The 16417-nt window shown below is 38.5% G+C and overlaps 3 protein-coding genes across 6 annotated transcripts in view; 1 reads left to right on the top strand and 2 right to left on the bottom strand.

The window, feature by feature from the left end:
* The window catches only part of MSH6 (mutS homolog 6), a 72807-nt gene that overhangs the window by 20930 nt on the left and 35460 nt on the right, over positions 1 to 16417 (bottom strand). The gene's annotated exons all lie outside the window — the stretch shown is intronic.
* FBXO11 (F-box protein 11) overlaps positions 1 to 16417 on the top strand; it is a 68525-nt gene that overhangs the window by 31677 nt on the left and 20431 nt on the right. For 3 of the 4 annotated variants that reach the window (XM_079333500.1, XM_079333502.1, XM_079333503.1), the window contains exons 2-7: positions 3025 to 3152; positions 3265 to 3346; positions 8918 to 9062; positions 10284 to 10413; positions 11408 to 11491; positions 11580 to 11712. In XM_079333500.1, the coding sequence (XP_079189626.1) occupies positions 3025 to 3152; positions 3265 to 3346; positions 8918 to 9062; positions 10284 to 10413; positions 11408 to 11491; positions 11580 to 11712 (702 nt within the window). The remainder of the gene's footprint in view (positions 1 to 3024; positions 3153 to 3264; positions 3347 to 8917; positions 9063 to 10283; positions 10414 to 11407; positions 11492 to 11579; positions 11713 to 16417) is intronic. The other variant, XM_079333501.1, reaches the window with a different exon arrangement.
* TRMT61B (tRNA methyltransferase 61B) overlaps positions 12417 to 16417 on the bottom strand; it is a 253837-nt gene continuing 249836 nt past the window's right edge. Inside the window, exon 8 of the mRNA XM_079333509.1 lies at positions 12417 to 12428. The gene's annotated coding sequence lies outside the window, so the exon portion shown is untranslated. The remainder of the gene's footprint in view (positions 12429 to 16417) is intronic.

The raw sequence follows: 16417 nt of genomic DNA, 5'->3' as shown, positions 1-16417 counted from the left end.
GAGTTTTCTTGCTCAGGGAAGGGCAATGTGCAGTGTTGAAGTAGTATTACTGTGTAAGGACCATCTCTGAAGGCTCCCAGTGTAGTTGCTTTAATCTGTTCAGGGTTTACAGGGAGCATCTGGAAGGCTAAAACCAAGCACCAAGGCTACTGCTCTAAGAGATCACTCAAGACCTTCAGGCTTGCTGGTACTGTTTCACTTGGCAGTAGCTACACAGGCTGCATCTGGAAAAATGGAATCAGATGTTATTCCTGAAGTGTCAGAAATCTGTGCAGAAGCCCCTTAGAAGTGTGGCAAAAGCTGCTGGTGAGAGACATCGTGGTACCCTTCCCTTGTTCCTTGGTATTCAGATGGAAAAAGGAAGATTTTAATTCTCATACCTGCTGTGATGAGTGCATATTCCTTAATGACATCTGTGCTAGAAAAGCCATCTTTTAGTGGGACTTCTGCCATTTTCTTAAGCACACTGCAAGAAAATGAATGTATTTCTCTTCTGCTTAGCCAGTCCTTCAGTGTTTCAGCCAGACTGACCTTTCCTTCCATTTTAGTCCCCATTACTGCTGTCTCTTCCCAGCAGTAATACATTCTGTCCTTTGTGGCCTCACGGGGTATTCTTCTGAAGACCTGCTTGGAGTTTATCTGTGCCCTTTCTGTCACCTAGTGAGAGATCAAAATTTTCTGCTTTGCTTTCTTTTTTTTTTTTTTTTCCCTGTTACCTTTGCTTATTACACTGTTGCTGTGTTTCATGTGGCAATTTTGAACTACTGACCATCCAGAAGAGGGGGGAAAACCCAGCTATTCTGACAGTCATCTTCAATGCAAAATAGGGGAGCGGGTGGGGTGGGGCTTGAGAAATCATGCTCAAAGTCCCCAGGTAGCTTCTGGGGTGTATTAGCAACAGTAATCATAGTTCCTGTATCAAATCTAAAATAGAAACAAGGGCTGCAAATCGGCCCCTGCTGCAGCGTCTGAGTACATTTGGGTGTTTTGCTGTGTGGAGCCTTGGGGCTGCCTGAATTTCTCCTGGCAGGGAGTGCTTCACACCCACGGCTGCTTTTCTGCTCTGGTGTGCCAGGGAAGGCTGGGAGCTCTCCTGTAGCAGCTTCTGTCTACCTTGTTAAATTGAGAGGATTTTTTCCATCAGAGATGCAAAGAATCAGGTAAAGCCAATTGACTGACCCATGAGTATGCATTGAGTCTGCTCTGAGGTCACTGACCTCACACATGCAGTGATCCCCGTGCTGAGCCAGACATGCCTTCACAGGAAAATTCACTACAGTTCATCTATCAGTGTCCTTTAGGCTTTTTGAATAATTCATAAATACTTATCCATCCTAGGCAGTGGAGGGGTCAGACGTGAGGTGTGCCTGGGGAGCAGCAGACAGGGAGTGTGAGCCAGCTTCTAGCTGAAGTTTTGGAGGTGGCTCTCACTTTAAAAGTGGTGGGTCTTGATAGAAATTTCAAAGCTCACTTCAGTCCTTAAAAACCTGTGCTGATGGTGGTTTTTCCCAGTCATGTGGTCTTGTGGCTGTGCTGGTCTGGAGCAGGTGCTGGGCTGGCTGAAGGCTGATCATGGTGGTACTTGCAGGTTATTTGTCAGGATTAATGAGGTGCTGAAGCTTTATTGCTCTGAGGAGCTTGTGTGGTGCACGCATCACCAGTGAACTTCATCTTCTCACCAGCTTCTGTCCTCTCTTTGAGTGCTGCAATCTCTAATGTACATGGCAAGATTGCAGTTTATAAATATCTGCTGAGGAGGGGGAAAGGTATTTGGGTTTTGGGGGGTTTCTTTCACTGATGTAGCAGCTCAGGCTGCATGGTATGTATATGTTTATGGTATGTATAATCCTGTACAAGCACAATGTTTTGTAATTTATGTCAAAAAACCCCAAACCAGAAACTCTTAGGAAAATCATGAGATCAAGATTTTGAAATGGGAATGAGTCACTTCAGAATTGCGTTGCTTTGTGTTTTAAACAGATTCCTGTAGTATTGGAAGAGTAGGGGAGTTTTATTGGTGGCAAGGGGTTCTTTTTTGTGGATTTTTTTTTTTTACATTAGTCTCTTCTACCAAATATATTCAGGAAAACTGCTGGCTCTGTGGCATTGCTTTTATGGCTATAATTTTCACATCACATTTTGCCCAGTTTAAGAAGAAAAAGGCAATTAAAATGAAAAGGAAATGCAAAATTGTTTTCTCACAGTTAAGCATCTGCAGAAAGTGCACGTTTTTCTTAAGTGGAGTTGTTTTTAATTTATTTTCTAGATGCTTTTTCTGGCCTTTTTAAAATTCTTGCAACTTTATATTATAATGTTAGTTATAGGCCATGCACTGATGAGTAATTATTCCTTGCTTGTTTCAAGTATGTTCCATAAATATATGTACAGAGAAAATTTAAACTAATGAATCAAAACCTTTAAAATTATACTCATGACATGTCTGCACTTTTTTTAAAGGGCAGGGAGAAAATATGCTTTTAATTTTTCAAGTGTAATTTAGGTGAAGAGAATGTACGTATTTAAAGCTACCTCCATTTTACAGAAGGTTTTGTGTGCTTGCCTGAGCTATTCCCAAGATGTTTGAGGAAAACTCGGTCTTGAATTTTGTACTAAGTTCTATGTTTACTAAAGGATTTCTTGATAACATTTAGTTAATAATTGACACTTCAGTGTTCCTCATTCTGCTGATAGTGTTAGGTAAAAATTTGAAGTAATGAGGTGATTGAATTAGCACATTGAATTAAATGCTTGCAGAGAAACCAAAAGCCTAGGGTTTTGGTTGTTTGTTTTTTCTGAAGCTTCTTTTGGTGTAGCTGCTGTGTATGTATGGAGAAAGTGCACATGGAGTAATTTAGATTAGTATGCTCTGATAATCTGACTTCTTTTTTTTTTTTTTTTTAACTAGAAGTTGTCTGTTCTCTAGCACTGTTCTGACTATGTACTTACCTGAAAATTTCTGTAGCATTTTCCTGGTATAAAGCAAAACTACAGTTCCAAGTATCAAATTTCTCATTTTATTTGCAGATGATGAGGTACCTGCAGATATGGTTGCAGAAGAATCAGGTCCTGGTGCACAGAACAGCCCATACCAACTTCGCAGAAAAACTCTTCTACCTAAAAGAACAGCTTGTCCTACAAAGAGCAGTATGGAGGTAACTTATTTGGTTTTATTTGTAAAGGAAATGTTACTGTTTCAACAATATGATGCTAGTTAGTATTTTTCTTAAGTTGTCTGTTGACTGAAGTAATTGTTTTTTATTAAAGGGTGCCTCTACTTCAGCTACTGAAAACTTTGGTCACCGAGCAAAACGTGCTAGAGTATCTGGGAAATCCCAGGATTTATCAGGTAATTAATTTTGTACTAAAAAGGGGGTGAGGGAGAAGAAGTAGAGGCACTTTAATGTCACACATTCTCCCACAAATATTATCCCCAAACTACCTTTCTGTGTGTTTTCCTGCTAAGAAACAGTAGTGGGGAAAAATACCAAAACAAAACTACAAGCTTGTTCTGAACTTCAAATTTGGTAGCACAATTTTAATCAGAATTTTTAGAATCTGATCCTTAGTTCAGTTCTGTCTGCTTCACTGCAGGCATGTTTTGGTTGTTTTTTATTTTCATAGTGCTGTGTAGTTGTATCTAAGCTACTGTTAGGAGCAATAATACTGCAATGCCTAATTACCATTTCTGATATTGATGGCATTATTCCATTGCAATTTTAGGGGTAGTTTGGGTATGTCATCATAGCACTTCATTGTGGAGAGAGGGAAAGACTTGGTATGTTTGTAAATAAGCAACAGATCTACCTGGGTGCATAATGTATGTAGAATTTTGCACACATCTACAGTAAATGTGCATTGTATAATAAACACACATTCAGTACACGTGTATGTAACTGTATTGTGTATTTTATATGTGTGCACATACTTAATAGGTGTATACAGGTACATGTCCCCTGCTTGTTGTTCTGTTTTCTGTGTAGTTCTTCAATCTCTCTGCTTGTATTTTTTTTTTCATCTCCTGACACACTCTTCAGTTCCAGGAGATCTGCTGTCACTTTTGCCTGGAAAATCAACACCAGTGCTTGCCAGCTCCCATTGATGTGGTTTCTCCTGCTTTTCTTGCTTCTGGTTTTTTAGTCCACATCTCTCTTAATATTGTGAATTAAAGCTGAGCAGTTGGCACTAGGGTCTGTTTTCTTTCGTTCAGTTGAGGTCTGCTCTTTCTGGCTTCTCCTTTTCTCCACAGCATAGTCTTCTTGTCTTTTGAGCTTTCTTTTTCACCCTTTGTTTTATTCTCCCCCTCTTTGATCTACTCTTCATTTCAGCATCTGTTCAAGAACCATTCAGCTTGAGATTTATATTCTTGAAATAGCCAGAACCTATAGCACATAAATTTGTGTCATTTGGCATTGATTCATTTCCTGATTGGCTTTCTGTAGCTTTGTGCAGAGTTGTCTTGTCACAGACACTGTTTCTCTTGACAGTTCTTAGTTTTTCTTCCATTTCATTCACTTTTTTGCTTTGTCATTGTGCTTTTGCTCTCCTTTCTTTAGTGAAAGTGTAACTTTATAACATGAATGACACTGATTTCAAGAGGAATTCTCCACGCTTCCACTGCACATTCCATTTGTTAGATTTTTGAGCTTATGAGGGGAAAGAACAGGGATTGTAGAGGCTTCTGCAGCATAGAATTAACAAAGGAATTCTAAACAATGATTTTACAATTTTATTTTTAGAACTGTTTCCAAACCAGTTGCAATTTAAGAAAGGAGTGTCCTCAAACCATTTTCCATTAATCTCTTTCCTAGTATGGGTGATGGTTATTTTTTATCCTCCCTGTTGAGTTTCTAAGAGTTTCCTCTAAATTTGCATGAATATTGATTCTGGTGACATTTATTTTTACACAGTCCACCTCATGTTTTTTGTTGACATAGGTAATGATAGCTGTTGCAACTGAGTTGTGAGACTTTTGGATTGTCATGAGTGGCAACTCTTTGTTGTCATCTGGGCTATACAGGTGTTTAGAACTGTAGATGGAATTAAGGTGAGGGACTAGAAATACAGAAAGAGTTATTGGTGGAAAACTGTTCCTTATTGTACAGACTCTGAGTTGAGGAAAATTCAGCAAAGTTGAAAGGAGAAATGCCAGTCAACTAGAGTTTCCATCTGGAGTGGAGCCAGGAGGTGGAAAAATGTGTATTTTAATACAGATTTCAGAGTTAGTTCTGCTGGGAGTGTTGCTATTTTAAATTTCTGTTTTCCTTGAACTATGGATTTGAAGTACATACTGAGGCTCGAGGTTACTGACTCATTCACTGATTGTTCTGTACACTAGGAACATGAATAAGTTTATAAAACTTACTTTTTAAATTGATTTTTTTCTTTTCCTATTGATTTCCTAAGATACTTTTCCAAGAACAATACATGCTGTGTTTCTGACATATTTTTGCTTCTTAACAAGAAAAGATTTTTACTAAAATGGTCTTAATGGAGCAAAAGCTATTTGTCTCAATTTTCTCAACTAAAATGGACAAAAAAGGCAATCATATAAGACATAATTTACAATTTTGGATTCTTGGGATGGCATTCTTGGTCTTTGTACATAGAAGGGAATGCACTTTCTCTGCTCTTTGTCTTGGTATTGCTTTGCTAGTCCCTATCAGCTAAATGATCAAAACTGAAACTCAATTAGCTTCATGCATATCCTGTGGAAATGGAATGGCATAACTAGCTGTGTTTCTAACTTTCAAATGTGCAGTATATTGATGCTTGCTAAATCATAAATAGTTCAATTTACATTAGATAGTCAACTTACATTAGAGCAAAAGTAAACATTGGTGATGACCTCTCACACTCCATTTTTATTTTTAATCTTGTCTGGTTTTGACACTTATTTGGAAAACTGGTTGGGTTTCTTTTAATATGAGTATGCATTTTGTGCATTACCTTCACTTCATCAATAGACATGAAACTGTCAGGAGCAGGAGTGTATAAATGCTGCTGATCTGGTGGCCAGACAAGGCTTTTAAAACTGCTTTGGCTCATTTTTGTAACCTGGGGGATAGAACACATGGATTACATCCTTGCTTTGACACATCACTAAGATATCAAAGATGTGAAGTGTGGATTTAGAACAAAATCATGTAGGTCTCTCTTGGATACAGAGAAGTCTTCACAATTAGAAGTAAATTAGCTTTTTCAAATTATACTGGAGAATTTCACCTGGTAATCACTGTATCAGTGATTTGAGTGGAGAAATCTTAAATCAACCCCTGCTTAATTGAGCAGAAGGGCAATTTAAATTAAATTGCTCACTTCTACAAGATTTTGAATAAAGCTGAGTGAGGATAGCAAACACCTGTAAAATCATCATCTTCATTTTGAAAGCAGTGCCTAAGTTTTCAAGCAAATACAGTTTGAAAAATTGCGGGTGCAAGAAGGTTGAAGCTTTAACATTTTTATTGTTATTTTTATTTCAAGTATTTTGACACTTTCTTAAAGTTGGTCATTGTCCCCTGCAGTAAGGAAACACAATTTTAATTTTGAAATTGAGCCTAGGGAGGAAAACGGGAGTATGAACTTTGGAGCAGTGGGAAGGTACTATATTAGTGAGCTTCCCCATTCAATAAAAAAATACTCAATGTCCTAATATAGATAAAGGAAGATAAAAACCTGCAGGTTGTTTATGGTAGTAACTGCTTAAATGTATGCCTCAGGGATTTGTGTGTTAAAAGAAGACAGGTCATGGAAAACTTGGGAGGATTTACTGTTTTGCATCTGCAATATAACATTTCATCTTTCAGCAAGACAGTAGAAGACTACATCTAACTGGAAAGCTACCAGAAAAAGATTAATTCAGAAGCAAGGTCAATTATTGTGTGATGCATTTCAAGAGTAGTTAGGACTGTAGAACAAACTGCTCCTGCCTGTTTGACACGGGGGATCCTTTATACCTTTATATCTCCAGTGGGAAAAGACCTTTTTAAAAACAGCATTGATAGTGCATGTAAGGTATTTTGGTGATGCCCAACCACGTTCCCCTTAAAGGCCTTTGCTAAGCCCTTCAGGCTTCAGGCTCCCCAAGTGTCTCTTGAGCAGAAGGTCTCTCCAGACTACTTGCATTTCATAAGTTTTACCAACTTACTGGCTTCAGCCTGGCTCATAAGGCTTTGTTTTGTTTTGTTTTGTTTTTCCTTGATTAAAAATAATTTTGTAATCTGTCATTAATAATGCTGTTGCAGAAGAGAACTATCTTGGCTAATTTCTGGGCATTCATTCCTGTTTCTTTTCTTGTGTCCCATGCTAGCAATTCTGTAGCTTGCAATGGTCTACAGCAAGGATCTGATCATAAAAAAGTTCTAGAGGAGGATGGGATACTGTGGGACAAATAACTGTGGATGTGTGGAATGATGGCACTTACCCCTTTGGCACAGCATAGATTTTTGTTGGGTTGAAGTGGCATGTACCTATAGTTTATGGCTGTAAACTGTGATACTGCTGTGAGCAGATGTCAACTGCATAAATACCCCTCTGGCATCTGAGATGAAATTGGTATCTTGGAATCACTAAGGGGACATTTCATATGATGGCACAACAAGGAACACGTTCATGAAAGGTGCTGCAATCTCAGGAATATTTCAGAAATTCTTCTACCTGGTCTGATCAGAGGTGTAAGCATGACACTCTGGAAAAACAGCTCTAATCATTTCTGTCATGGTTCACAGGTTCTGGTGATGTGGTCTGCAGACCCCAGTTTAAGGGGGAGTAAAAAAGCCACAGTTCTGTGCCTGCAGTTCCTGTCTTCTCCATCTTACAGCTGGAAATAACACATTTCTTTGTGCTGTCTTGCCATGGGGAATCCTGAGGCAGTTTATTTTGTTTTGTTTATCTGTGAAATCTCACATGGATACTACTTTTCAGTGTGTTATTCCCTCATATTTAGTAGGTCATCTTTCTTAAGGTCACTTCAGTAAGCTTCACAAACTTTGAATGCCTTGCATAGAAATTCTCTAAACTTTGGAAGCTGTTCTGTGTGGCTGTGCCTTTAGGATCATAGAAAGGATTCTGGAGGCCTTAGCCAAACAAGGTACCTTTGCAAGCAGAACTCTCCTGCTTTGGGGTTCCTGTCCTAGGAGGGTCACAAACTGCTGGCAGGGTTTTCCCAAAGGAGCTGTTGTATTTGGAGTGTCCATGTGCCCATAAGCAGGGTTTATCAAAGTGCACTCCTGTCTCCACATAATGACGTGGGAATACAGCTTTCTCCAGCCTCTCTGAAGAAATGCATCTGGCAGGACTAGTACTTCTTCTGGTTAGATTTTTCATTTTGAAAGGAAGAACATAAATGGGAGTAAGTGGAAGGAGGGGACTTGGGAATTATGGATGGCTGTTGGTTTCCTACATCCCAGATGTCCTTTTTCCCTAATGTGTTCATTGTGGGAGAACAAGAAAGTCTTCCTAGTAGTTTTTCCAGACTGTGACTATTTCTGATTAAATTCTTTTGTGTTCAAAAACATTTGCTGACATTTTGGCTTTGGGACTGCATTATTATTACTGTATGGATAGTGTGGGTTAATTGAAACACAATGAAGCTAATAGCAGTGAGAAGCCAGCATTTCTGGAACATGCACAGTAAGTAGCCTGCTTAGCATCTGCACTTGCTTGCAGAATGATTCCTCCAATGGAAAAGGTGAAATAAGAAGTTTGGAAAGAGGACTTGAAGTCTGTATCTTCTATTGGATTTTTTGCCTTTGGTTTTAGAAGAAACAAGGCTTTTAAAAAGGCTTTTAAAAAAAGGCTGCCTTGAGATAACTGGCATTTTAAATGGGAATCTTTCAAGTGACAAGTTTGTAATCTTCTGCAGTCAGAATTTGAGCTCATGAAATATGTCAATAACCTTGTATTGATTACTGTTTAATAGCAGCACCTGCAGAACAATATCTTCAGGAGAAGTTGCCAGATGAAGTCGTTCTAAAGATCTTCTCCTACCTGCTGGAGCAGGATCTCTGTAGAGCAGCTTGTGTGTGTAAACGCTTCAGCGAGCTGGCTAATGATCCAATTTTGTGGTAAGTGAAAAGCTTTTCCTCATTATCTTGAGAAATACTAGATGTGCTGCTCAAGATGCCAGTACAATAGAAAGATTGAAATGCTGGTTACAATTAGTTAAGGAAAACCAGTTGTATTTTATCATGTCTGGTTTAGTTAAGCATTATTTGTTACTTATGAACATCTGATTATATGCATTAAACAGTAAAATTTGATTCTCTACTAATGTTGATACTAGCTAAACAGTGCCTGTTTTTAAAAAATCTTCAGTTGCCATTCCTTCTTGAACATCTTTGAGGCTACTATGGGGATTGTGTTACTTCACACAAAGGAAAGTAATTTCTTCAGCTTTGTCAAGTGTTACTTAAATGGGGTTTTTTTGGTTGAGTTTTGTTTAATGGTCAGATACTTGGGCTTTTTTTTCCCTATATGAGCTTGGTCTACCCCTGGGTTATTGAGAGTTTGAACAAATGGAAAGTAAATTGGTAATTTTTTTATATGGAAAAACCCAACATGTTTCTTAAGCCTGCTTTGTTTTAAAATTAAAGATTAAGACTAAAAGAAAAATATTAAAATAACATCACAGAATTACCCCTTTTTTTTCTGTCCTAAAGACAGCTTTGTGGATGTCTTGTCAGATGAATTACAACTTCTGTGATTCAGTGGCATCCTGTAAGTCTGGGCTTAATATCAGCGGGCTCAGACACTGCAATTATTTGCATTCTGGCACTAATGAAAAGAATCCAACTGCTGTGTACCATTTTCTTCTTTTTAAACCACTGTAATTTGTTCACTGATTAACTCTTTTTGGAATACAGTGCATCACTTGTTCTCAGTGAATGCATTTTCAGTCTTTTTTTTTGGCAAGGTGAAGAAGAGATGGTGGCATGCTTGGTCTTAAGTTTTGTTACACTTGTGCTGCTAGCTTTTGTAAGTGTTAAAGCAATGCTGTAGTTAATGCACAGTTCGATTCACAAAAGGTGTAACTGTGTGTAAGTTTTGTCATGAAAACTATACATTGAGAACTTTTTCTGTTGGATTGTAAAACACATAAAAATTTCTGTCATAAAAACACAAAAGTCAGTACAACAAAAAATTGTTTTTAAGTGGTAGGTACTGATCTTGGTTGTATTCACTGTCACTGGGAAATTCTGTTTAAAAAAGCCGCCAGGTATTAGCTGCTGGCTTTATATTAAAATGAAAGAGTAATCAGAAATGCTTTAATTTTCTCTTCTGCTCAGGAAAAGATTGTATATGGAAGTATTTGAGTACACTCGTCCAATGATGCATCCTGAACCTGGTAAATTTTATCAGATTAATCCAGAAGAGTATGAACATCCAAATCCCTGGAAAGAAAGCTTCCAGCAGCTGGTAACAGTTTTATTCATTATATTCAAATTTATGGGTATTTATAAAAGAGAAAACACCAACTTCTGAAATTTGGCTGACAACAGCAATTATCTTGGGTTTAGACTTTAAGATGATTGTGTTGTTGTGCAGTAGGGGGAATTCAGAAGTTATTTCCTGTTTTGGGGTGCTCTTTAGGGAGACACCACATGGTAAAGTGGAGTTCTGGAGTATCCAGCTCTTCTGTGTTGGCTGTTGCATTGCTGAAATTTTGTGTGAGAGATTGTCATGGTGTGAGACTCACATTGTGAAAGATGCTGTGTCATATCTTACTAAACCAGTGTGTGTGTGGTTATCAGATTTGTGTGCATGTTCCTCTGGTGAACATATATTGGTAATGTCACTTTGGCTAAATACTGATTTGCAGCTGGCCTGACTGGAGGTAAACAAATCTTGTTTAAAAAATGTGATTGCACCTTTAATCCAAAATTTCAAAGGTATTGAACAAATGGCTGGGCCATGATACTAGGAAAACATAAATAAGGGAAATAAACGTGGAGGGGAGTGTATCACACAATGCCATGTGTGTTGGTTAATGAATTTCTGAAGTGCATTGAGGACAAAGGCTTGGCTTGGCTTCTTTGTTCAGTATGCAATCACTGAAGGTATGAGATTCTCTTTTCCTCACCATATAAATGCATTTTTGTGGCAATCTGCTAGAGAATCAAGAGATGGAAATAAGGACAGCTCTTGTGGAATGTTTCAGGTGTATGAAGCTTTTCAGTTTCAAGGCTTATGGCTGTGTGAGTAGCTGGACTCTTAGTTGATCACTCCCTTAGGCTCAGACTTTTTTCTTGTTGCCATTTCAAATTGTGTGCCTGGAGTGGGGGGTCAGTATATGATTCTTACTTCCTGGGACAAACTGATATCAAATGGCTTGTTAATTAGGGAATTAGTAGATCTCCTGTCAGTATTTTGTGGCCCACCTGTCTATCACAAACTCTCTTCCTTGTTTCAGTACAAAGGAGCACATGTAAAGCCAGGTTTTGCTGAACACTTCTACAGTAATCCTGCAAGATACAAAGGAAGAGAAAATATGTTGGTATGTTTCTAAAGCAGTTCTTAAAAATATTTGTATATCTCTAAAGATAGAAATGGACATTACTCTGAATTTGCTCCTTTTCTTCTAGTATTATGATACCATTGAGGATGCTCTTGGTGGAGTTCAAGAAGCTCATTTTGATGGACTTATCTTTGTTCACTCTGGTATATATACTGATGAATGGATATATATAGAATCTCCAATCACCATGATTGGTGCAGGTATGTAAACTGGGAGCATTACTGTCTCAAACTTGTCTTAATGACTGCCTTAATTACCATGATACTCAGGTGTTTAAATATCCAGTAGAAATGCCCATCTTTCTTCACTGCCTAGCAAATAAGTGCTTTTTGTACAAGTGTCACTAACTCAAAAGCAGCTGATGCTTCAGACTGAAGTGCTATTGTCTGCTTGCTAGTTCTTGGAATAACTTAATTTATCTTTTTATTTCATTAAGAGAAAAAGATAGAATTTGTCAGAAAGCTTATTCAGTTATATAGAACTGCAATTGAATTTTTTGCATTCATACATACACACACACACATAGGTTTTATATATATATATATATATAAAACCTATCTCCAGAGTAGAAAACAGCAGTGGGAACAAGCTCTGTCCCATTTTCTTCAGTATCATAATTCCATCTTGAGGAAGGATATGAAACTATCCAGCAGAAAGATTCTGAAACTGTGGGTTCTTCCTCTGTTCTCTCCCAGCTGTTCCTCTGGAGAGGAACCTTTATGCAGAAGGAAATAAGAGTTGGAGAATAGGAAAGGTTTAGGAAGGTGATATAATATACCAGGCTGCAGACTGTGGTACTTGTGGACTTGCTTGCTTTTCCTGTGCCTACTAGGAGCATGCTAATTCCCAGTAGAATGGTAACTATGTGGGAATTCAGTTTGTCTTGCTGTCTGGTAGAGATTTTGGTTAAGGAGTCTCAGTCCTCTTGTTCCTGTGGTGATCCAAAAGTGAATTTTCTGCTGTTTGTGTTCATCTCTGGATTGGTTGGTTTACTGCGTTGTGGGTTTTATTGAGGGTGGTGGGTTTGGGGTTTTTTGTTTTGTTTGTAAGGGTGGGGGGTTTTGCTTGTTTTTGTGGGTGTGTTTCCTACCTATATTTTCTTTGTTTTGCCAAGTCCCTCTTGCACAGTCTCTCTTTTTGGGTATTTATCTGTTCTTCATACCAACTGTTTTACTCTTGACTGTTCTGGCACTTCTTGCCTGGGTTTTGCAGCCTTGGCAGGGAGAATGCTTTTGAGCAATGCAGTCAGATTGTTCCAGTGTTATTCTGAAAAATTGTCCCTGCAGATCTGCAAGATGTGGCTGTGTTAGTATGTGAGTTTGTCAGTTTGTGACTACATTTCTGGAGCTAACATTCTGAACGTGCCCACTTAGAATGCTTTGGTCTGTGTTATGGAAAGCTTTTGGAGGACAAACTGGATTCCTTTTGGATGACACTAATTTAAGAGATGTTCCTGGAATACTCTTACTGCCCTTCAGTAGCTGCTGTGTGTTCAGTCAGAGGGACCTGGTGAGGACTAGTGCAAAGTCAGTCTCTTCTCCCCTCCCTGTGCTGCAGTGTGTGCTGGCAGCAGCTGATCCTCAGCACTGGTTCCCTCTGTGGTACCACTCCTGTATCAGGCTGCAGTGCTTGCTCATGGAGACATGGCTGCAGGCAAATGGCTGGCAAACCCCTGGCTTCTGTCTCACAGAAGAGAGGATGACAGTACAAATAGGGCAAGTCATATTCATGAAGTGTCTAAAATCTTGAGAAACCAGATCAGCACTGTCCTAAGATATAAAATTTATCAGTCACTTCATGACATTTGAAATGATAACTTGGATATCTGGATAAACTTCTACATGTTCTCTGTCTCCTTTTAAGTTTTGAAAAGCCATCTGCTTTCCCTTCCTCTGGAATTAACCTAAGTTATTCAGAAAAACAGTTATCTTAAGTACAGTCCTTTAAAAGCCAGGGATCTTTATTGTGTATTTTTGTAACAGCATAGCTGTCTTGGGGAACAAAACCTCCAAGAGGAGTCCAGCAATGCTTGATGTATTTATATTTCAGTTTTTGGCACTGCTGACTTCACTTCCTCAGACTTTCTCCACTGAATGGTGAGTGACATTGTAGAGAGAGTCAATTTTCATTTGACTGGAAAAGAAAACAAATTAAAGTGAACCGCTAAGCCTTGGAGAACTACCTCTTCTCTGTTCAGTCTGGCATGCTTTTTAGAATGGTAGGATTAAGGCAGCACCAAATCTCTGCATTTCTACTCAAAGTTCTTTAATAGTTTATTCTTCTGGCTTCAGAAAAAGAACAACATTATGGGAAAGGCAGCTTAACATACCTTGAACTTGCAGGAAGCTTCTGTTTTGTCACATAAGCAAAATGTGCTTACAGAATAATGCCTGGTGTTCTGAGTTTTTTGTTCTGTTTAATTTTGGCATTATTTCTTCCCCTAAATCTGAGGGAAAGAGTCAGTTCAGGAGGAAGGCTTTGGATATATTACTAATACTCTGGCATATCTGAATTGCCAAGAAACAAGCAAGAGGAGAGGTTCTGTAAGGAAATTGTTGCATCTGGTTCAGCAGACAGAGATACCTTTCAATTTATAGAAAGAATTCTGTTTTCCAAGGTTGGTGGGGGTAAGGGGGATGTTTGCAGGAATAGGAGCCTTCTGTGCAGTGCTCATCTCGCTCAAGGCACAAAATCTCCCAATTGCTGAGTTTCAGTAGTTGCACAGACACGTCCTGATCTTCACTGAATGTGAATTTTCAGAGCAACAGTTTTCATTTTTTCCCTTTATTTGCCATTTGTCTTAATCTATTTTCACTTCCACATTATTTATCAAAGGATCCTTCAGTCAAAAATAAAATAGTAAACCCAGTAAGAATGGTTGTTGTCATTTTAAGGGTAGAAAAATTTAAAATGGTAAGAAGACTATTATAAATAGATATTCTTTTAGTTTGGAATGCAAGAATACTTTCACATGCCTGAGTTCTTTTTCAGATACTCATTCTGCATCTTTGAATTAAGAGCTTTATTTTGGACCAGTTTAGACCTTTGTGGTTTACATCTTGTAGACTGTAAGATCTTAAAGATTATCTGTTTTTTTTCTTGGTACAATTGGACAGGATCACAGTTAGTTCCTGCAAAAGGTAGTGATTTTTTTGGTCTTTTAATGCAGGGAAAAGTGAAGCTGTTTTATTCCTTATGAGACATTAAATAATTCTGGGGCAATATCCAGTTAATTTACATTTCTTTAGGCAGTCCCTTACTGTAGGATTTCCGTTCCATTATTTCTAAATGGTCCTTAAGCTGATGGTGAATTCTGATCCTGGGGAGCACGACTCCCTTAGGTTCCAGCATACTGACTTCTTGGGAGCTGTGTTTTGCTTGATTACAAACTTAGTGGTCCTTTTCTTCCATTTCCAGTTCTAATACCAGTTTCTTTTTTCTAAAGTGGCCTAAACCAAAAGCTGAAATGGAGCTGTTTCTCTGAATGATCATTTTGCCAAGATTCAGTAGAATGTTGCAGAGAATTTCATTGGTGCATTTGGAATGAAACTAATGCTTAAGGAAGTCTTCACTATTTCCCTAGGGAGATCTAAGTGCACTGATCTTACTAACTGACATGTTCCATGATGGGCATTCTGGGAGCTTCCCAACTCACAAGTTACTACTTGTGTAGGAGGAGATTGTGTGATGAGAGCAAGGTGTCCATAGAGAACACGATCCAAGTCCTTTGCAAACAATTCCACAAACTTCTGTTTAATAGTGTTTCAGGGCATCCAATGTGAAGTGCAGTTTTTCTGTCTCACCCTGAAAGTTCTGATACTAATTTATGGCTCTCATGTCCTCCTCCTAGGTGCTCTGTTTATATCCTGGGTTTGGTTCACCTGCAGTACTGTGGTGCTGTTCCTTTTCATGTGCTGAAACAAGGATTTGTTTATGTCACTGCATTTGCGTTGTGGGGAAGCTGGAGAAATGTTACCAAACCACAGAAAAATGTTTTGTATGATGACACAACTCCTCATCAAAGTCTCTTTTAGTTGTTATCTAGTATTAAGTGAATAGTGGTGTAGAGGAGAGCCAGACTACCTTAAAATATTTGCAGCTCTGCAGTAATGAAAGCAGAGATGGGGCTTTTAGATAGTGAGAACAAGCTGGATAATAATGTGAATGTTGCTTCATTCTGACTGACATCTTTCTGCCAGAGTGATAAAGAACAGGACATACTGCTTGTCTGTGCTAATGTCAACAGACTATAGAAAAGAATCTACTCATGGGGAATCCTGTGCGTAGGCTTTTCAATAAAATACAAAATTTAGGACAAATACCTGCTCATATTTCTGTTGAGTTGGGAATGATTTAAAATGCTATCAGATGAGCTATCTGCTATAGTATGTGAAACTTCCAGCTTTCTATTTGGTGTGTTGAGGGAAGGCTGCTTCTGGCTTGCATGTTTCATGTGCAGGTTTGAATCAGACGAACCATCTTGCTTGTGAATGAGTGTCATTGAATTTATTCCAGTGGGTGGCTGAGGTTAGCTGGTGCTCCCTCTGCTGGCTCATGCCATCCCAACGTAAATATCACCTGCTTTTGGTTTAAGGGTAAAGAATAGAGCAGAGCCTCACTGGTAACACAGGAAATCAAGACTTTTTAACCTCTGCACATACTGCCAGTAGTATAGTTAAATCTAATTCAGTAAGATTTTTTTTTAATGAAGAATAATGAGGGTATGAGTCCAAAACTCAGAATCCTCCATTGGAGAAGTGTGGGGAGGTCACTTGTAGGTCATGTGTAGATTAGTAAATAGTGGTTCATGTCAGTGATGGAATATATGTTTTTAGCATTACTAAAATTGGTATTTCAAACCAGAAGAAATTGTACTTGGAGCAGAGTTAAACTGCCTCTAGCCTG

Source organism: Erithacus rubecula (genome assembly GCF_903797595.1).
Source record: "Erithacus rubecula genome assembly, chromosome: 2".
In the NCBI taxonomy this organism is placed as follows: Eukaryota; Metazoa; Chordata; class Aves; order Passeriformes; family Muscicapidae; genus Erithacus; species Erithacus rubecula.
The sequence above is the reverse complement of the archived record's forward strand: the minus strand, read 5'-3'. Positions and strand labels throughout refer to the sequence as shown.